Genomic DNA, 22,650 nt, shown 5'->3' on the forward strand with positions numbered 1-22,650 from the left:
TTGTTATGTCTTCTTGATTCAGTGTCCCCTTAGCCATTATGAAATGGCCATTTTTGTCTCTGAGTACTTTTCCTGTCTTGTAGTCAGCATTATCCGATATGAGTATTGCTACACCTGCTTTTTTTTGGATGTTATTTGCTTGGAGTATTGTTTTCCAGCCTTTCACTTTGAATTAGTTTTTATCCTTGTTACTTAGATGAGTTTCCTGTAGGCAGCATATAGTTGGATTTTCTTTTTTAATCCATTCTGCTACTCTGTGCCTTTTTATTGGTGAGTTTAATCCGTTTACATTTAGTGTAATTATTGATACTTGTGAGTTCCCTATTGCCATTTTATATCTTGCTTTCTGTTAGTTTTGTGTCTTGTTTGATCCTTCTCTTTCGTTTTTCTATCTTTTGTTTTTATTTGGTTGTATTCCATACATCTTTCCTCTGTTGCTATCTTTTTTATCTCATGTGCTTCTTTTTTTTTTTTTTTTTTTTTTGCATTTTTCTGAAGCTGGAAACAGGGAGAGACAGTCAGACAGACTCCCGCATGCGCCCGACCGGGATCCACCCGACACGCCCACCATGGGGCGATGCTCTGCCCATCCTGGGCGTCGCCATGTTGCGACCAGAGCCACTCTAGCGCCTGAGGCAGAGGCCACAGCGCCATCCCCAGCGCCTGGGCCATCTTTGCTCCAATGGAGCCTTGGCTGCGGGAGGGGAAGAGAGAGACAGAGAGGAAGGCGCGGCAGAGGGGTGGAGAAGCAAATGGGCGCTTCTCCTGTGTGCCCTGGCTGGAATCGAACCCGGGTCCTCCGAACGCTAGGCCAACGCTCTACCGCTGAGCCAACCGGCCAGGGCTTATCTCATGTGTTTCTGTGGTGGTTTTTTCAATGGTGGTTACCTTTGAGTAATGAAAAGGGTCCCTACCCTGTTCATTGTAGCAAACTATTTTGTGAGTACTTTTGCACTCCATCGTCCTTTGCTACTGTTAATCTCCATATTCTCCCCCTCTTTCTTTTTGTTGTTGTCACAGTTTAAATTTGGTTTTATTGTGTTCTTCTTGGAGCTTTTACTTGTGGCTCTGTTTTTTTTTTTGTTCTTTGTATCTGATTGGAGAACCCCCTTTAGTAATTCTTGGAGTGGGGGTTTTCTGATGATAAATTCCCTCATCTTTTCTGTATCTGTGAATGTTTTTATTTCTCCTTCATATTTGAAGGATAGCTTTGATGGGTATAGTATTCATGGCTGAAAGTTTCTCTCTTTCAGAACTTGAAATATTGGGGTCCACTCTCTTCTACCTTGTAGAGTTTCTGCTGAGAAATCTGATGATAATCTAATGGGCCTTCCTTTATATGTTGTATTCTTCTTTTCCCTGGCTGCCTTGAGAATTTTTTCTTTGCTGTTGGTTTGTGTCAATTTCATTATGATACGCCTTGGAGTAGGTTTGTTGGGGTTAAGAAAACTCGGTGTTCTGTTTGCTTCTTGAATTTGAGGCTTTAGTTCTTTCCACAGGCTTGGGAAGTTCTCATCTATTATTTGTTTGAGTATGTTCTCCATTCCATTTTCTCTCTCTTCTCCCTCTGATATACCTATTATTCTTATGTTATTCTTTTTGATGGAGTCAGATAATTCTTGTAGGGCTATCTCATTTTTTTTAATTTTTGAGTCTCTTTCTTGTTCTCTCTGTTGTGCCTCAAGTTGCTTGTCTTCTATTTCACTAATCCTCTCTTCTATCTGACCTGTTCTATTAGCTAAGCTTGTTACTTCGTTGTTTTTCAGCTCGTGAATTGAGTTTTTCATCTCTGTTTGATTTGTTTTTATAGTTTCAATTTCTTTGAACATATATTCTTTGTGTTCATTGAGTTGTTTTCTGAGCTCCCTAAATTGCCTTTCTGTGTTTTCTTGTATATCTCGGAGGATTTTTAGGATTTCTATCTTGAATTCTCTGTCATTTAGCTCCAAGGTTTCCAGTATATTAAATTTTTTCTCCATAGATTTTTCCTCATCTAGCTGTGTTACCTCTCTTTCTTTTGTATCCATGATATTCGATTTTCTCTTCCTTAATGGCATCTGAGGGTGGTTTTGTTGATAGTATTAATGAGATTTAATAAAGAATAAAAAGTTAAAAAAAATAAAAAATCAAAAAGAGTTGTTTTTTTTTAAAAAAAATTAATAATGAAATAAAGAAAAATAAAATAATAATTTTTAAAAAAAGGAAATTATTCCCCCCCTCCTTTTTTCCTCTCCTCTCCCCTTTTTCTTGAGAAAATCTTGTGGTGAACTGTGAATTATAACAAACAATGCCTGTGATGGAGGTCCTGAATTGGGGAAAAGTAATAAAGGGGCAAAAAAAAAAAAAGAAAAAAAAAGGAAAAAAAAAAGGGGGGGGCGGTATGGACCCACAAAAAGCAAATACGGAAAAAATTTGGGTCAAGAATAAAATGATTTGCTTTTAGGTGTTGGTGTTGTCTAAGAGTTATGATGAAAGGAATAAGAGAACAGAAAAATGGGGGGACAAATTAAAAAAATACTATTGTATTTAGTGGAACAAGAACTAGATAAAATGGAGAGCCAGGGATGGGAGCACTGCTAGTGAGTTAAAAAGGTGAAGTAAAAAAACCCCGAAATGCCACAAACATAAGTTTGAGTCCCAGATAAGATAATTTGTTGGTTATTGAGGTTTGAATGAGAGGAGATGTAAAGGAGAAAGGAAGAAACTAATATAGAGGGAGAAAAGAAAGAGAGAGAGAGAAATAAAGAGGGAACCACTAAAAGAAGAAAAAAGAAAGGAGAGAGAGAGAGTTAAGGGTTTTGGAGTGCAACCCTCATAGAGAGAAAGGAAGAGGAGAAAAAAGATAATTCGAGATGTAACACTTATGGGTAGTGTAGTTCAAGGAGAGGAGAGAGTAAGACCGGCAGAGAGTTAATCGGCCAAATTGGAGGAGGAAAAAAAGTATCAAGAATGAAGATAAGAGAAACAAACGAACAAATATAATAAAATGGGATAGGTTATAAAGTCTGCAGATTATTCTTGATTTTGAGAGGTTATCTTCTTGTTTTTTCTTTTCTCTCCCTCTTCCTGGTTGGTGACTCTGTACCCCAGGTTCTGCCCCTTTGGCACACTCAGGTAGAGGTTTGCAGTTGATAAGTCTCTATGGCAATGTCATGTATTGTGCTTTAGTCTCGTTGGGAGTCAAGGCTCATTAGCATTCATAGGCTCCGACAGTGAGAGAGTCTGTGTTCCTGGAGCCTTTCTCCTAGTCTTTCCTTCCTCAATTAGTAGCCTGATAATCCAGCTATGGGGTTGTTGCTGCCTCTGCCTGGATAATAAGAGGTTCAAAGAGCTGGCAACTCCCCACTCTATTTCCACTCAGCACAGGGCTCTGGGTAAGGCTCAGTCAGTCAGAGCTGCTAGCATAATCAGGCAGGCTTTCCGCCCACTCAAAGACCTCTGGCTCTGCCACTCTGTCCGGTAACACAGGCGGGCACCCACTTCCGGGGTGCTTGGAGGAAACTCTCATTCACTATCTGCGCGCGCAGACCAGGATATCCGGCCAGTAGTCTCACGCTCTGAGTGAAACCCCCAACCGCATGGAAATTTGCAGCGCTGGAATTCGCTCTCACTCCGTCCCCGTGCGCGGCTTTTGCAAGGCGCTGGGGCGGCCCGAGATTCCGCTTTTGCCCACACAAAGGCCCCTGACTCTGCCCCTCTGTGCGATAACACGGGCGTGCACTGCCGAGGCACTCAGAGGAATCGCTCACTTCCTATCTGCGCGCGCACACCAGGATATGAGGCCGGCCGCGTTTCCCTGAGTGAAACCCTCACCAGCACGGAAAATTTCCACCGTTGGAATTAGTTCTCGCTCCCTCCCGTGCGCGGCTTTCCCAGGGCGCTGGGGCTGCCCAGAGATTCTGCTTTCGGCCCACAGAAAGGCCTCTGACCCTGCCTCTCTGTGGGGCAACACGGACACCCACTTCTGGGGCTTAGGAAGAGATCTCGCTCATTGAGCCATCTTCTGGCTCCCAACATGACGTCAGTACTTACCCCTTCCAAACTTTACTTTTTATGGCCCACTAACTGCGCACCAACCAGGAGAACGGGTAAAATGGCTGCCCCGCTTGTCTTTCTTTGTTTGGGTTTGGCGCGAGTGTTAGCTTGTATTGCCCAGCTTGCCACAGGAACAGTTTTTCCTCCGCTAGGATCTCCATGCCACAGCCTGGTTCGGCCTTTTGTGCGCGGCCTGGATGTATTCACCCCCTTTGCCCGCCTCAGTTTCTATATTCACAGTTACCAGAGAAAGCCGCCCTGTTTAGGTTAGTGAGGAAGGCGGAGCATTTCTTACTCCCTATTTCCTTCAGGATTTGGTTATATATTTAGCCAATTTTTCACTCGACCATACCTTCGGGTGTATTGTGAAGCATCTGGAGGCTCCAAGTATAGGTTTTTCTGTTTCTGGTTGAAGATCTTGTTGAGTTTGGGGGGAGATTTATCGGTATCGCTTCCTACTCCGCCATTACTCTGACGTCATCTGACTCTCTCTTTTTTTCTTGGTGAGTCTGTTTAATGGTTCATCGATCTTGTTTTCTTTTTCAAAGAACCAGCTCTTGGTTTCAGTGATCATCTGTATTGTTTTTTTAGTTTCTATGTCATTTATTTCTGCTCTGATCTTTATTATTTCCTTCCTTCTACTTCATCTAGGCTTTACTTGTTCTTTTTCTAGTTCTTTTTGTTGCAGGATTAAGTTGTTTTTTTGAGCTTTTTCTAGCTTCTTGAGGTACGCCTGTAATGCTATGAACTTCCCTCTCAGGACTGCTTTTGTTGTGTCCCACAGATTTTGAGTTGTTTTATGTTCATTTTCATTTGTTTCAAGGAAATCTTTTACTTCTTCCTTGATCTCATTGTTGACCCAGTTGTTGTTTAATAACATTCTGTTTAGTTTCCAAGTGTTTGAATGTTTTTCAGTTTTCCTATTGTAGTTGATTTCTAGTTTCATGCCATCATTGTGCTCAGAGAAGATGCTTGATATGGTTTCAATCTTCTTAAATTTGTTGAGACTCGTTTTATGCCCTAATATGTGGTCTATCCTAGAGAATGTGCCATGAGCACTTGAAAAGAATGTATATTCTGCTGCTTTAGGGTGGAAGGTTCTGAAGATATCTATTAAATCCAGTTGATCTAGTATATCCCTTAATTCTGTTGTTTCTTTGTTAATTTTCTTTGTTCAGGATCTATCTATTGATGTTTGTGGGGTATTGAAGTCCCCTACTATTATAGTATTGCTGTATCTCCCTTTATGTCCATCAATATCTGCTTTATATATTTAGGTGCTCCTATTTTAGGTGCATATATATTTATAATATTTATCTCTTCCTGTTGGATTGCTCCCTTCATCATTATGTAGGGACCTTCTCTATCCCTTACTATAGTCTTTGTTTTAAAGTCTATTTTGTCAGATATAAGTATTGCTACCTTAGCTTTTCTATTTCCATTTGCATGAAATATTTTTTTCCATCCTTTTACTTTCAGTCTATCTGTATCTTTCATTTTGAGTTGCGTCTCCTGTAGATAGCATATGTATGGGTTCTGTTTTCTTACCCATTAAGTTACCCTATGTCTTTTGCCTGGAGCATTTAATCCATTTACATTTAAGGTTATTATTGATATGTACTTGTTTATTGCCATTTTATTCTTTAAAGTTATATTCCTCTTTTACTATATTCTTTTCCCCCTTTGTTCTGTTTACAACAGGCCCCTTAACATTTCTTGCAGCATTGGTTTGGTTGTAATAAATTCCTTGAGTTTTCTTTTGTCTGGGAAGCTTTTTATTTCTCATTTAATTTTAAATGATAGCCTTGCTAGATAAAGAAGTCTTTGTTATAGGCTCCTGTTCTCCATTACTTTGAATATGTCTTGCCATTCCCTTCTGGCCTCAAGTGTTTCTGTTAGAAGTCGGATGTCATCCCTATGGGGGCTCCTTTGCAGGTGATAACCTTTTTTTCTCTAGCAGCTTTTAATATTTTCTCTTTGTCTCTTAGCTTTGGTATTTTAATTATGATGTTTCTTGGTGTAGATATTTTTGCATTTCTCTTTAATGGAATTCTCTGTACTTCTTGTGTGACTTTTTCCTGAATCAATTTAGGGAAGTTTTCAGCTATGATTTGAATAAACAAAGTGTCTAACCCTTGTTCTTTCTCTTCTTCTTCAGTAACCCCTATGATGCAGATGTTGTTTCTCTTTAGATTGTCACAGAGCTCTCTTAGAGTTTCCTCAGATTTTTTCAGTTTTTTTTTTTTGCTGCTCCGCTTTTGTGCTTTCACTTATCTTGTCCTCTAAGTCACTGATTCGATCCTCTGCTTCATCCAGCCTGCTTTTAATTCCTTCCAGTGTAGTCTTCATTTCTGATATTGTGTTTGTCATTTCTGTCTGATCCTTCTTTATAATTATCATGTCGATTTTGATGCTTTCAATTTCTTTATTGAATTGTTCATTAAGTCCATCCATTGTAGCTTTGAGATCTTTAAGCATCCTAGAAATCATTATTTTATACTCTGCGTCCAGTAATTTGATTACTTTCGATTCATCCAACACTTTATCAGGGGATTTATCTTGTTGAAGCATATGACTTATGCTTCTTTGCCTAATCATTATTCTCTATGACTTGTAGGCTTCTTTCAGCTGTGATCTCCTTACCTAGTAGAACCTCTTTGAAGTCTTGATTTGTTTGTTTTCTTCTCAGTTTTCTTAACTCAGTGGTAGTCTTGTTTACTCATCTTATCAGGGGTCTTATTTGAAGCTGTATCCAGGAATGCGGTGAGTATAACCTGAAACTCTGAAGATTGGATCTGCCAGCATCTCTCTGGGGGCGGGGTGCTTTCTTCATTTCAGTAAAGGAAGGTGTATCTTAGATCTTCATGAAGACCTGAGTTACTGCCCGTCCTCCCCACTTCCTGTTTTCAACTGTGTCTTGTTGCTGTGATTGGAACTGGAGAGCTTTCTGGAGGTGGGTCACCCTGAAGCACTTTAGGCTTCTGCTTTGTTGAGGGTTCAACCCCTCCCTTAGCTATGGCCACCTCTGCACTGGATGAGTCAGCTTCTCAGGTCATCCCATGCATTCTTCTGCCTGTCACCGTCTGTCTCTCTCTCTCCATTTTCCTTTTGGAAGACAAGCCAGCCCTCTCAGCACACCTCCATGCCAGGCAAGTGGCTGTAAGCAATATTTTCTGCTCTTCTGTAATGAGAGCCCTTCTAGGCTCTCAGTCTCACCCCACCTTCACTCCTGGAAGCAGAGGAGAGCCCACCCACCATGGCTTGGAGCTCCCTTCCAGGCTTGATATGGCTTCTTCTTTGCTCCTTAGTTTTTGAGACCTGTTCTTTTAATCCAAAATTGGTTTTTCATGCTGATTGTTCCTAAATTAATTTCTAATCCAGTTTGGTGGTGTGAGCTGGAAGTCTGTGCATCTGACTACTCTGCTGCCATCTTGAGAGTTCCCTGTTTTATTTTTGTCTGTTTGTTTGTTTGTACTTGCTATTTGGTATATGGGGTGGCTCAGTTGAAAGAAAACAAACATAAGACAAAACCAAAAACGTAGTCACCAAGTGGATGATAGGAGTGAGGGGCAGCCGAAGGTCCAGAGGAATTCTCCTTGTGGGGAGAGAGACCCTGAAAGGTGTGGGTACTCAGTCCCAGGACCGGAGCCCCAGCCTAGAGACCCAGAGTCTGGAGGAGACAGCCTGACAGCATTGAGCAAGGAGAAGAGTGCGATTTATGTCTGCAGGAAACAGCTTGAGAAGAAATTGCAGCCTTAAAGAGCAAGCGCAGGAAATCTCGCTCACAGCCACTTGCCTGGGGCTCGGGGAGTTAGGAGGGCTGAGAGGGCTGGTCTTGCATGAGGAGGGTAGGGAGATGGAGGCACAGGGACACAATCAGTGATGGGAAGAAGAATACCTGTGCTGAGTCATTCTCTAATACTGAGGCGGCCATAGGCAGGGGGAGGGGCACTCCCTCCATCCAGCACAAGCCTAGAGTAAGGCCAATTGACCCACCACCAGGAAGCTCTCCAGCTCCACTCAGCATGAAAGGCCATTCGGAAAAGAGGAAGTAAAGGGGAGGGACAGTGAATCAGGTTTCTAGGGAGACCTGAGCTACACCTCCCCCTTCTGATATGGAGAACACGCCCTACCATCCAGAGAGTAACTGGGCAGACCACACCTTCTGGTTCTCAGAGGTCATACCCACCACATTTCTGTGGATTTACCATACAGAAAAATAAAAATGGCCTGGATAGTTTCAACTGGGGCCAATGAGCAAGATACGCCCACTACCTCTGTCCTAAACACACAAGTTACCTGCTAGGCTCAGCAAACAAACAGCAGGGAAATTAAGACTTTTATGCTGCTCAACTTGTTAAGGAGAGTTAAAATTTGAGCAACCAGCAGAGTCTGAGGGATTAAGCCTTGGAGGAGGGGGCTGCATCCCATATACTAACCTCAGCTGCGCAACCCCAACAAGCTTGCAAACTGCACACAGAAAAAACAGGAAGACAGAAAAATGCAATCCGTATGAATCCACAAGAGAAATCCCCAGAAGAAGAACTGAATGAGATGGAAGTAACCAAATTACCGAATGCAGTTTAAAATAATGATTGTTAGGATGCTTAAGGATCTTAGGGCTACAATGAATGGACATAATAAGCACCTAAAGAAATAGCAGGCATCAAAAAGGACATTGAAATCATAAAAAAGATTCAATCAGAAATGACAATTACAATATCAGAAATGAAGACTACACTAGAAGGAATCAATAGCAGGCTGGATGAAGCAGAGGACTGAATCAGCAACTTAGAGGACAAGATAAATAAAAACAGAGAAACAGAGCAGAAAAAGAAAAGAGGCTCAAAAAGTCTGAGGAAACTATAAGAGAACTCTGTGACAATATAAAGAGAAATAACATCCGCATCATAGGGGTTCCTGAAGGAGAAAAGAAGGAATAAGGGATAGAGAATCTGTTTGAAGAAATCATAGCTGAAAATTTTCCTAAATTGATGAAGGAAAAAGTCACACAAGTTCAAGAAGCACCAAATTGGAAAAGAAGAAGTAAAACTTTTATTATTTGCTGATGATATGATACTGTACATAGAAAACCCTAAAGTTGTAGTCAAAACTCTATTGGAACTGATAAATGAATTCAGCAAGGTGGCAGGGTATAAAATCAATATTCAGAAGTCAGTGGCATTTATATACTCCAACATTGAACTGTCTGAAAGAGAAATTAAGGGAGCAATCTCCTTCATGATTATAACAACAACAACAACAACAAAATAAAGTACCTAGGAGTAAATTTAACCAAGAAGGTTAAAGACCTGTACTTGGAAAATTATAAAACACTGATAAAAGAAATCAAGGAAGATACAAACAAGTAGAAGCATATACCATGTTCATGGCTAGGAAGAATAAATATCGTTAAAATGTCTATACTACCCAAAGCAATCTATAAATTCAATGCAATTCCTATTAAAAAACCAATGTCATACTTCAAAAATATAGAATACATATTCCAAAAATTTATATGGAACCAAAAAAGAACATGAATAGCCTCAGCAATCTTGAAACAGAAGAATAAAGCAGGGGGTATCACATTTCCTGATATCAATTTATACTACAAGGCCATCATACTAAAAACAGCTTGGTACTGGCATAAGAACAGGCAAACAGATCAATGGAACAGAACAGAGAATGTAGAAATAAACCCACACCTTTATGGCCAGTTGATATTTGACAAAAGAGGTAAGAGCATACAATGGAGTAAAGACAGTCTCTTTAACAAATGGTGTTGGGAAAATTGGACAGCTACCTGCAAAAAAAATGAATCTAGACCCCCAACTTACACTTAAATAATAACTTATTTTGTTATTCACAAAAATAAACTCAAAGTGGATAAAAGACTTGAATGTAAGTTGTGAAACCATGATCATCTTGGAAGAAAACATAGACAGTAAGCTCTCCAGCATCTCTCGCAGCAATATATTTGCTGATTTAACTCCACGGGCAAGTGAAATAAAGGACAGGATATACACATGGGACTGTATCAATCTAAAAAGTTTTTGCACAGCAAAAGACAACATGAACAAAATAAAAAGATAACCCACACAATGGGAGAACATATTCGCTAACATGTTCAATAAGCAGTTAATAACCAAAATTTATAAAGAACTTATAAAACTCAACACCAGGAAAGTAAACAATCCAATAAAAAATTGGGCAAAAGAACCGAATAGACAGTTCTCCAAAGAGTACATACAGATGGCCAATGGGCATATGAAAAAATGTTCAATATCACTAATCATTAGAGAAATGCAAAGTAAAACCACAATGAGATACCACATCACACCTGTCTGAATGGTGCTCATCAACAAAACAACACATGATAAGTGCTGGAGAGGTTGCAGAGAAAAGGTAACCCTTCTGCACTGCTAGTGGGAATGCAGACTGGTGCAGCCACTGTGGAAAACAGTATGGAGATTCCTCAAATAATCGAACTGACTTTTGACTCAGCTGTTCCACTTCTAGGAATATATCCTAAGAATAATAAATCACTGATTCAAAAGAAGAAATGCACCCCCATGTTTATGGCAGCATTGTTTACAATAGCCAAGATCTGGAAACAGCCCAAGTGTCCATCAGTAGACCAGTGGATTAAGAGGCTTTGGTATATATACACAATAGAATACTATGTGGTCATGAAAAAGGAAAATTTTACGCTTTGCGACAAGATGGATGGACCTGGAGACTATTAACCTAAATGAAATAAGGCAAAATTTTATTTTGGCAGATAAAGAAAAATATCATATAACTTCACTCATATAAGGAAGCTAATGAACAATGTTAACTGAGGAACAGAATATAGGTACAGAGGGGTCAAAGAGTCTAGAGGGAAAGCAGTCAAAGGGAATGGGGATGAGAGGAGGGGATCAAAGAAAGGAAAGACATTAGTGAGAGTATATACACATAACAGAGGGAGATAGAGAGCAGGATAGTAAATCATGAGGGAAAGGGGGAAGGCTGTGGGGGGAGGGGGCAAAAGGGGTATCAAGGAGAACACAGTGGGGGGAGAGAGGGAGATATATTTGGGGGAACACTTGTAACTATGTAAACACAACAAATTAAAATCAATAAAAATAAAAATAAAAGAAGTGGGAAGGAGTTTTATTTCCCCCTTTTGATGTCCTCCTGTAGCCAAGTCACCATTCATTCATTGGTCCTTTTGTTTATTTCATTGAGCATCTACAGTGTGGCAAACCACTGAGTGAGGATATACTGAAAAGAGATTAAATGTGTTGAAATAAAATACAAATTTGTTAGATTTTGATCCTGCTGGGATCTGTTAACATACTTACAAACACTGAGCTTTTTTGTTAATTCTTTTTATCTGGAACTTTGGCTTTGATGATGGTATGGTATCAGTAACAGATAAAGGTACTGTTCAATAGTAACTGTGTTTTCAGTACATATTAGACTTGCTATCCTTAAGAGTAACTTTATTTTCTAAAATTATGGGTTCTAACTGGATTGCATATCCTCAACAGAGCTAGTCTGCATTTATGCTAGAGCTTATTTAAAAATGTACAGAAATATAAATCCAGTTTTGCTTTTATTTATTTATTGTATAACTAGAATAATTTGCTTTGACTTCCACTTTTTCACATAATCATTGTTTTTGTTTTCTAAAGGAACAAAAAATAAAATAAACAAATTAAGTTATATTTCTCAGTTTAAAGCAAACACATCAGGAAATTCTAAAATAAAGGTTACAGTGCTCCCATGAATTTTGTGATATTTGCAGCAACTTTTTCTCTCCCTTTTTTTTTAAATTTTTTTATTCATTTTTAGAGAGGACAGAGAGAGGGAGAGAGACAGAGAGGAAGAGAGAGGAGAGAGAGAAGGTGGGAGGAGCTGGAAGCCTCAACTCCCATAAGTGCCTCGACCAGGCAAGCCCAGGGTTTTGAACCGGCGACCTCAGCATTTCCAGGTCAACGCTTTATCCACTGCGTCACCACAGGTCAGGCTCTCTCCCTTTTTTTTTAAACAAAAAGCGCTCTTATGAAACTGCTAATAATTGTAACTTCATTCAGTATTACATATTTCTTAAAATATAGCTTCTTTCCAAATACCGCACATAATTTCAATCACTTTATCTTTCAGAGATCTTTTTTAATGAAGTCACTGGTCAATTCTAAAATCAACTCAAACTCCGGCTTTATAATCTTTTAGAACTCATAAAACTCAACAACAAACAAACAAACAATCCAATAAAAAAATGGGAAGAGGACATGAACAGACACTTCTCCCAGGAAGAGATACAAATGGCCAACAGATATATGAAAAGATGCTCAGCTTCATTAGTTATTAGAGAAATGCAAATCAAAACTACAATGAGATACCACCTCACCCCTGTTAGATTAGCTATTATCAACAAGACGGGTAATAGCAAATGTTGGAGAGGCTGTGGAGAAAAAGGAACCCTCATTCACTGTTGGTGGGACTGTAAAGTAGTACAACCTTTATGGAGGAAAGTATGGTGGTTCCTCAAAAAACTGCAAATAGAACTACCTTATGACCCAGCAATCCCTCTACTGGGTATATACCCCAAAACCTCAGAATCATTGATACGTGAAGACACATGTAGCCCCATGTTCATTGCAGCACTGTTCACAGTGGCCAAGACATGGAAACAACCAAAAAGCCCTTCAATAGAAGACTGGATAAAGAAGATGTGGCACATATACACTATGGAATACTACTCAGCCATAAGAAATGATGACATCAGATCATTTACAGCAAAATGGTGGGATCTTGATAACATTATAAGGAGTGAAATAAGCAAATCAGAAAAAAACAAGAACTACATGATTCCATACATTGGTGGAACATAAAAATGAGACTAAGAGACATGGACAAGAGTGTGGTGGTTACCAAGGGTGGGGGGGGGAGGGAGGACATGGGAGGGAGGGAGGGAGAGAGTTAGGGGGAGGGGGAGGGGCACAGAGAACTAGATAGAGGGTGACGGAGGACAATCTGACTTTGGGCGAGGGGTTTGCAACATAATTTGATGACAAAATAACCTAGACATGTTTTCTTTGAGTATATGTACCCTGATTTATTAATGTCATCCCATTACCATTAATAAAAATTTATTAAAAAAAAATAATCTTTTAGATTGTAACTCAGAGTTTGCAAAATGAAAAAGAAAATCACAGTTGGCTTTTTCTGATCATGTAGAACTTGGCAGTGAAAAGAGCCTGCAAGCAGTTCCTTGAGTTGAACTTGAAACCACAGTTTTGAACTTGAGCTTTTAACAAAGCGCACATAACAGTCCATCTTACAGTTATTTCACTTTATGTGTATAGAAAGATCCCCATGTCACTTTCTCTTTGGTCTGATGGTCATTGTTATCCAGTTGTTAAATTCCATATATCCCAGAATCCCAGAATATTTAACCCGCAAGAATGGATCCTTGCTATTTTAAGTGCCAAAGTGTTTTGGCAGTCATTTCATTTCTCTCTCTCAGAAATAGCTTAGCTTAGGGTACTTCTGAGAATTGCCGGGGATGGGGTGGGGATAGGTGGTGATGAAACCCAGTGGGATAAGATCATGTTCCCTTCTGGGTATTACATGGGTGACCAGGGCATTAGAGGGGACTCAGCATTACTAACCATTGAAAGAAGAAATGTCTTCCTGAGTAGGTGAATGAATTTAATTGGAAGAGAAAAGTGAACAAGAGGATAGTGGAGGAAGGTAAAAAGGAAAGGACATACATTTGTTTAAGTAAATGAGAGGGGGAATTAGCAGTGTAAACAAACCCTTAGATGTCCCTTCTTATGCTTACTGCTACTTTGGGGTATAGTGGCCAGCTTTCCTACCTGGTTGTTCTTTTTCCTTTCATGCTGCCCCCTTTTATTTAGAAATGAATTTCCTCTTCTCTGGGCTTTGATCTGCATCTCTTAGTGCCAGTCCTGTCCATAATAGGTTACTGTCCCTGTAGCCGCGTCCTGCCATGAATGCCTGACACCTTCTGGCTTCTTTGCTTGCCGCTTGCCCAGTGAGGACAGAGGGTCTTTCTCTGGGGCATGCAGTGATGTGTGTGCTGAGCCGGTCGGCCTTGCCTCTTCTACTAATGCGTCTTACTGCTTTTTCTTTCTGACTTAGGAATACACGATCGCTCAGTCATTTCTGGTTTTGAATGTGCTTTCTGTGCCAACAGAGAAAGAGATGACTTAATGTCAGCGCTGGTGTCTGTGAGAAGCAGCCTGGCAGAGGGGCAGCAGAGGGAAGTCAGTGCCTATGAGCAGGTGAAGCAGGCTGTGCTCATGACGGAAGAAGCCGTGTTTGAGAAAACCAAGGCAAGTCTAACGGATTCAAATAAAGGCATGCCACTGTCGCTCTGTTTCTCCCTGGCAATTCCTTTGCTTATGCTCCCACTCTTTCCCAGACTTTCGCAAAGTAAATACCAGTCTGTTCATGTTGACTTTGCTAAGTTAAGCCAATTTGCTGTTTGGAGATTTCTTATTCCTCTGCAAACACTCTGTTGTTTCACTCTTTAGAGAACATAGTACAATGTGGTCAAGTCCTTTCAAAGGCTTGTGTGTTTAATCTTTTTATTTGCTGATCATTTTTAATGCTGTTAAAATCTTTTTTTAAAAAAATTGGTTCTTTTAAAGAATCTGTTAGGCTGACACTGGTTAACATAATTATATAGGTTTCAAGTGCACCTGCTGTTAAAATTTTAACACCCATATGTGTATGTTCATGTATCACTAATGAAAAATGGTTTTTTGCTATACATGGGAAATTTTGAGAACCTCCAGCTATGCCACAGTTAATAATATATGTGTATTTCATAGCATCCTCAGCTATGGTCTGGATCCACTGTATACAAAATCAAACATGTTTAATAATAATGATGAAGACAATAGTGATCAGGCAGTGTTCTAGAAACTTTGGATAGGAGATTACTATTGGTTCATTGCTGTTTTTGGGGACCACGCCTTAATCCATTCACTTTGCTATGTGTGTATTTTCCCCAGACATGCTGAGCACACTCGATGTGCTCACTAGCCACGTGTAGCTGGCGGTTACTGTAGGTACAGACAGCTTTTTGATCATCACAGTCTGGTCTAAGCCCTATGATAGCATCAGTGTTTCACTAAAGTGCTAGGCTATTTTATAGTAAGCCTCTTCTTAGTTATTACCTAATCCATTTGTCTCTCTGTCCAGGTCGTCCCCAACCCTTCCCAGACCATTTGACCATCACTGTTTTTACTACTAATTCACCTGTGCCTTCTGAAACTTATGTTCAATTCTGACCAAACTCCGCAACTTATTTTTTTCCACAGAGACAGAGAGAGAATCAGAGAGAGGGACAGACAGGGACAGACAGACAGGAAAGGAGATGAGAAGCATCAATTCTTCGTTGCAGCACCTTAGTTGTTCATTGATTACTTTCTCATGTGTGCCTTGACCATAGGGCTACAGCTGACTGAGTGACCCCTTGCTCAAGTCAGTGACCTTGGGCTCAAGCTGGTGAGCTTTGCTCAAACCAAATGAGCCCACATCAAGCCGGCAACATCGGGGTTTCAAATCTGGGTCCTCTTCATCCCAGTTCGACGCTCTATACACTGTGCCACTGCCTGGTCAGGCCACCACATTCTTGACTGTTTTCTTCCACCTTCTAGTTTCTTCATTTTTACTGACATCTTGTTGTCCCTTGATCATAACATAAACCATGGGGCCTCCAGAGAAGGCCCTCGGCCACTCATTCCATCTCACCCAGAGACAATGGCAGAATTAGTGCTCACTTTACTCCGAATTGCCATTTCTTTGCCACCTGCTTTGTCACTAGTCCTCTTCAAATGTCTTTGTTGTTTTTCCCTAACTCTAGTTAATATCAACTCTCAGTCTAGATGACACTATTTGATACTTTTTAAATTTTGTTTTATTTTTTGACACTTCTTTTAAAAAAAGAAATGCATCCATTTTATTACTCGGGTTTATAGAATAATTATACTATCTTTGACACTTTTTAAGAGCTTTAATATTTGACCCTTTTCCCCTTGTTCGTCCAGACTGCTATAAAAATATATCACAGGCTGGCTTAAACAGTGAACATTTATTTCTCATAGTTCTGGGGGCTGGGAAGTCCAAGGTCAAGGCAACGGCATGTCCAGTGTCTGGTGAGAACCACTTCCTGGTTCATAAATGCTATCATGAGGGTGCTCTCTTGGGTCCATTTCCTAAGGGCACTAGTCCCATTCATGAGGGCTCCAACCTCATGACCTGGTCACCTCCCAAAGGCCCCACCTCCTAACATCATCACATTGGAGGGTAACGGTCAGCATATGAACTTTGGAGGGGCACTGATATTCTTTCTGCAAGAGTCTCCATCATATCTCCTTTTATCAGCTTTGAAGGTTTCAATATCAGTGTTGTTAATATATGTATACCTTAGTCCCAACATAGTCCCCACACACTTCAGCTTCCTTTACTCTGTTTGCCCCTTTTCTACCATAACTCCTACATTAACTGAGGCATCCCTGAGACCTCAGATTTTGAACCTGCTCTCTGGCCAGAGCCCTTCCACTTGTTCCCCATCCCGGTTCAATTTGTTCTGAGTCCTCATTCCTGCCCTTAGTTTTCTAGCCTCCTCTCTTGTCTCCAGGCTGGTCACTTTCACTTTCCACTTAAATGTGAACTTCACAGTCCCAAACGGAACTTGTACTCACTCCCGCCAGTCTGATGGGTTGTCTGCTTACTGAATAGCACCTTTGTCCACTAACATGCCCTGACAGTGATCTGGATGTCATCCTCTCCTGTGCCGGACTTCCGGCCAATCACCAAACGCTCATCTTAGTTTCTGAATTATTGGAATTCTTTCCTTCACCACCTTTCTTAGGCCGTTGCAATCCCTGGACTTGTGAATTATACAAGCCTCATGGCCCTTTCATCACCCTGTGACACTGCAGCCAGAAGTGATCTTTATTCAAGGCAGATTTGATTATGTGACTCTCCTGTGTAAAATCCTTTGGCAAGCTCCCGCCACCTCCACTGTTTCTGAAGTCTGTCATTACATGCTTCCTTTGAACCCTCCAGGGTCACTTCCTGTTAGTCTCCTCTTACAGCCTGTTCTCCAGCACACTCAGCTACTGTCAGCTGGAAAGGCAGTGGATTTAGAGGTTGGACATGGTCATATTAGAGTTAGCCAGACCTTGCTTCAACCTCCAACCCCTTTCTTCACTAGGTGTGTGACTTCGGGCAAGTTATTCTCTGTGCCTCACTGTTTCCTCGTCTGCTAAACGGAAATGCTCTGACTCATGGGATTGTTATGGGAGCCCTACTTTAAAATGCATGTGTAGGTTATTTTGTAGAAACTCTGGCACAAATTATTTTTCTCAATAAGTGGTGGTGGCGGTGACTGTTAATTCCTGATTACATTATGTCTTGGCCAGTTTGGGGCATTTATATCTACCATGCAAATTCTTCACTCCTGAAATCTTAGCTTTCATGCTTCTCTCCCTAGAAAAATCTCTGTTTCCCATGTCTAGACATGATGTGACTTTTATGTACCTTTAAAGCAGGGTTTGCTCAACCTTGGCACTGACATTTTGGCCTACATAATTCTTTGTTTTGGAGGATGTCCTACACATTGTAGGATGTTTAGCAGCATCTATTCCCTACGTTCTGACATCCAAAGGTGTCTTCAGACATTGTCAAATGTCCCCTGGGGGCAGAGAGTGCAAAACTGCCCCTTGTTAGGAACCACTCCTCATTATGGCATTTATCAAAAGGAATCATTTTTGCTTCCTTGCCTGAATGCTTCATTAAGCTTTAAAATCTTTGAGAGGGAGGAAACTCTCCATCTGTTTGCCATTAAACTCTTAGCATTGTGCATAGTGCTTAGCACTTAATAGGTACTCATTAAATGCCCGCTAAGGGACTTGCCATCCGTTCTAGCACCAGAATTCCTTTATTCTTATCTTTCTGTTTTACCTGTATTGCCAGTTCCTGTCAAAGTGACACCCAATAACATTTGTGTTTGTTTCACTCTTTGAGCCTGTCAAGCACTGCAGAGGAAAGCCACTGAGCCAATTCCACAGGAGGGTAATACTGGTCACCTCCAGTGGTATTAAGTTCTGTTGAGCAATTCTTTATTTTTCTTTTGAATACCTAACTACTTTAGAGAGAAATTTCATGTTCTTCATTTCTCAACCATACTCTTAGCCCCTCATTCTCAGAAGATGAGCCACTTTGCTGGGATCACAAGTGCCTCTTCAGTGCCTTCTCATTTTTCCTTGCTCGGCTGGCTCTATTGTTGCCCAAGATGAAGCTCTTCCCCTAAGTTCTTTTTTTTTTTTTTTTTTTTTTTTTTTATTTATTCATTTTGGAGAGGAGAGAGAGAGAGACAGAGAGAGAGGAGAGAGAGACAGGGGGGAGGAGCTGGAAGCATCAACTCCCATATGTGCCTTGACCAGGCAAGCCCAGGGTTTTGAACCGGCGACCTCAGCATTTCCAGGTCGACGCTTTATCCACTGCGCCACCACAGGTCTGGCCCTAAGTTCTTGATATCTGCTCCTTGTAGGGTTTCAGGGACCCTGAGCTGTTTACCATCACATGTTTCTTTATCTTTCATCCTTCCCTCTTCCTGTCTCCCTCCCCCCAGATATCTACATCTGTTATTCTGGTTAAACCCAACCCAAAGAGCAGCCTTTTCTTGAGCACCTTCCACTTAATCCATTATGTGCTCACAGAAATGTCACTGGTAGACCTTCCAATGCACATGGGGGTCAGGCTCTCAACACTGTAGTCTGATCTGCTGCTGAATTGCTCACTCGATGGTCACCAGTCATTTCCTGATTCCCATGCCCAGTGACCTCATCTCACTTCTCATTTGACTCAGCTCTGCAGTTTTGGAAGCCCTTCACTGTCCATTCATAACATAGCCTTTCTTTCCCTTGATTTAGCTGCTGTTTTACCCTTGTGGGTCCTCTTTCTATTGCTCTTGTCTACTTCTCTTAGTCTCTTTTAAATTGTGTTCCCCAAGCCTTCGATGCAGACTTTCTCAGAGGGTCTTTCTCCATGTTGCCTGAATTTCTGGGGCCAAACTATCACCGTCCTTTGAACCCTCCTCCCCCCTGTGCCTTTAGTTCTTTAGTTCTAATAGGTCTCCTGAGTCCCAGACCTCCAGTCCTTGCTTCTGCTAGACCTCTTTTTTGTTGTTGTTGTTGTATTTTTCTGAAGCTGGAAACGGGGAGAGTCAGTCAGACAGACTCCCGCATGTGCCCGACCGGGATCCACCCGGTATGCCCACCAGGGGCGAGGCTCTGCCCACCAGGGGGCGATGCTCTGCCCCTCCAGGGCGTCGCCCTGGCGACCAGAGCCACTCTAGCGCCTGGGGCAGAGACCAAGGAGCCATCCCCAGCGCCCGGGCCATCTTTGCTCCAATGGAGCCTCAGCTGCGGGAGGGGAAGAGAGAGACAGAGAGGAAGGGGGGGGGGTGGAGAAGCAAATGGGCGCTTCTCCTGTGTGCCCTGGCCGGGAATCAAACCCGGGTCCCCCACACGCCAGGTCGACGCTCTACCACTGAGCCAACCGGCCAGGGCTTTGCTAGACCTCTTTACATGGATTCTAATCCCTAGCATTTAGAACTCTATACAACCAGATTATGAATTCTCTCCACCTTCTTGTCTACCACTCCCGTTCCTTCATTTTTTGTGCTATTTTTACAGAAATAGCCAAGTGAGGAATACAATGATAGCTGTCCCACACCTGACTTTTAAGGTACCATGTTCTGTATTGCCTTTTCAAGGTAATGACATCACTGTCTATTTTACCAACAGCCCTGGCTCACATCCTTTAAAATACCTTGGCTTTTCCTCATCCCTCACTCTTGACATCTCATTACCGAGGGTTCTCTGCAAAGCCAGCAGTTGCCGCCGTCATGGCCAGGCACATGCAGGTTCCCATTAGATTTGGACAGACGGTAAAGAAACAGTGTAGCCAAAAAATGGTGGGCCATTCTTTATTCAAGTCTCACACCAGGCAACGAGCAACACACAGGGAAAAAGCACTTCCCTTTCACTCAGGGCTCCCAAAGCCACTGACACATTCTCTGGTTTCTCCTAGAATCAAAGGCCTCACCAGTCTCAGCAGAGCTCACAAAAGCTCTTCAGCTCTGGTTCCTCATTTGCATATCTTCTTCCTTCTTTCTGCACAAACTCTGCAAACATGGCTTCCTTCTCCTTCTAAAACTTTCTGTTGCAAAAACCTCTCCTCCAGCAAACATTAGCAAGACAATGGCCCTTCTCAAGCAGGAAGGTAATTTGCAATTTCACTGATCACATACCTGGCGCTGCCCAGTGCCATTTTTTAACACTAAAAGTGAGCAAACTCAAAACACCATATACAAATTTTAAAAACTCATATGCCCAACACTCACTCTCTCATCAGAGTCCCTTGCTGAGCTGTGCCCACCCTCCCATTCCTGTACCTCTGCCCTGCTTCATGCCGGTCTTCGCATACGCTTATGCAACACATGCAGACCATCACAAGAGCCTTCTCCATCTGCCTCCCTCGGGTCTCTTCCAATTCCAGTGCATCTTTCCCGGCGATGCCAGAGTCCTCCTGAAGTGAAAGTCTCCTGTTCAGGACCTCCCTTTTTGCAGGAGAATGTAAGACAGATTCCTTAGCATGACCTTCCAGATGTGCCAACATCAGGCTCCACTCTGACTCGTCTGTCCTTGTTTTCATGACACTCTCTCTTTCCTATGGCCTGTGCTGTTTCCAGAATTTGATTCACGAATGACTATGTCCACGAATTTGTTCTTGCTCTGCTTTTCTGCACTGTACGCCTCTGTGAAATACCTATTCAAACCTGTGAGGAGCAACACAAGCATCGTGTTCCCCAGCCCCTTGCTGTCTGAACTACCCTCTTCCTGCTCTCTGTTCCTAGTAATGTGGTGTATAATTTTGGTAGCTGTTTACATAGCTCTATCGACCAAAAGACCTTAAAAGGAAGATATGTGACATCTATCATTCTATTCCTTACTTTGCCATTTTTTAAGGGAAAATTGTACAATAACTTGAATTGAATTAAAATCAGGTATTACCTTTAAATATGAACATGGATTTTTGTAGTTAATGGTTTTAAAAGTTGTATGGTTAAGGCCCTGGCTGGTTGGCTCAGCGGTAGAGCGTCGGCCTGGCGTGCGGGGGACCCGGGTTCGATTCCCGGCCAGGGCACATAGGAGAAGTGCCCATCTGCTTCTCCACCCCCACCTCCTCCTTCCTCTCTGTCTCTCTCTTCCCCTCCCGCAGCCGAGGCTCCATTGGAGCAAAGATGGCCTGGGCGCTGGGGATGGCTCCTTGGCCTCTGCCCCAGGCGCTAGAGTGGCTCTGGTCGCAGCAGAGCGACCCCCCCGGAGGGGCAGAGCATTGCCCCCTGGTGGGCAGAGCATCGCCCCTGGTGGGCGTGCTGGGTGGATCCCGGTCGGGCGCATGCGGGAGTCTGTCTGACTGTCTCTCCCCATTTCCAGCTTCAGAAAGAAAAAAAAAAAAAAAAAAAAAAAAGTATGGTTAAGAACTAGAGAGGTGCTTGTGAATCTATAGTATTTTTACTGAATTAGTAATAATGCAAGGGTTGATTTCTAAGCAGTTTATAAAATGCAGGGCAAGTCTACTGGTTTTATCTATAAGATATGTTCAAACATATTTGCATTATGAGAGCAAAAGCTGAGAAAACATGCATGTTTAATTTTAAAACCAACTACTGTATTAGTGACCTAGGAAATGATTACTTTCTTCTAGTTCCTTGATATTTGGTGCCACCTAGTGTTTGATTTTATATATTGCATGCAAGTAAGTAGAAGGAATTATTTTCTATTATATATTTATATTAGTAGTGGCAGTAAAAACCCCTGAGAAATTTATAAGATAATAAACTTATAAATGAGAAAAATTATAATTCCATACCTATAGATTCTATTGTAGAACTGCTTTGGTTCAAATTTCTACTCTGCCACTTTCTAGGTTTTTGATCTTGAACAAGTTTCTTAATGTCTTGAAGCCCAAGTTTCTTCATATGAATGATAAGAACCACTTAAAATTTAGTGAGGAAGTTGAATAAATTAATCCATATAAGCTATTTAGCAATGTATCTGGCACATAGCAAGTGCTCAATAAATGTTTTAGTAGTTCTTTGAAAGTTGTAAGTCATTAAGAAGATAATCTTAAAAGAAGAAAAAAATTAACCTGGGCGTAAACAAGGGTGAAAAAGTAGACGGTTTTCTTTTCTTTTTTTTTTTTTTAATTTTTTTAATTCATTTTATAAAGGAGAGGGAGAGACAGAGAGAGAGAAGGTGGGGAGGAGCTGGAAGCATCAACTCCCATATGTGCCTTAACCAGGCAAGCCCAGGGTTTCGAACCGGCGACCTCAGCATTTCCAGGTCGATGCTTTATCCACTGTGCCACCACAGGTCAGGCCAGTAGATGGTTTTCAATGATACTTTGCTAAAGCTACAAGATGCAAAGGTTATTAACCGTGACATTGACCTGCTTGCTTCTATTCAAAGAGAAATTGTTGGCTTGGGCATGAAGTTGTCCTTAACATATATAAAG

At 41.5% G+C, this 22,650-nt stretch overlaps 2 protein-coding genes across 10 annotated transcripts in view; one reads left to right on the plus strand and one right to left on the minus strand.

Moving 5' to 3' along the window:
* The window catches only part of CEP170 (centrosomal protein 170), a 177,928-nt gene that overhangs the window by 148,790 nt on the left and 6,488 nt on the right, over positions 1 to 22,650 (minus strand). The window lies entirely within an intron of this gene.
* Positions 1 to 22,650, plus strand: part of SDCCAG8 (SHH signaling and ciliogenesis regulator SDCCAG8) — a 246,613-nt gene that overhangs the window by 46,650 nt on the left and 177,313 nt on the right. For all 7 annotated transcript variants that reach the window (XR_010726186.1, XM_066236694.1, XM_066236702.1 and 4 more), the window contains one exon: positions 14,246 to 14,384. Coding sequence is in view for 6 of the 7 variants with exons in the window: in XM_066236694.1 (XP_066092791.1) it covers positions 14,246 to 14,384 (139 nt within the window). In the remaining variant the exon portion in view is untranslated. The remainder of the gene's footprint in view (positions 1 to 14,245; positions 14,385 to 22,650) is intronic.

This window comes from Saccopteryx bilineata, chromosome 1, assembly GCF_036850765.1.
Source record: "Saccopteryx bilineata isolate mSacBil1 chromosome 1, mSacBil1_pri_phased_curated, whole genome shotgun sequence".
Taxonomy (NCBI): Eukaryota; Metazoa; Chordata; class Mammalia; order Chiroptera; family Emballonuridae; genus Saccopteryx; species Saccopteryx bilineata.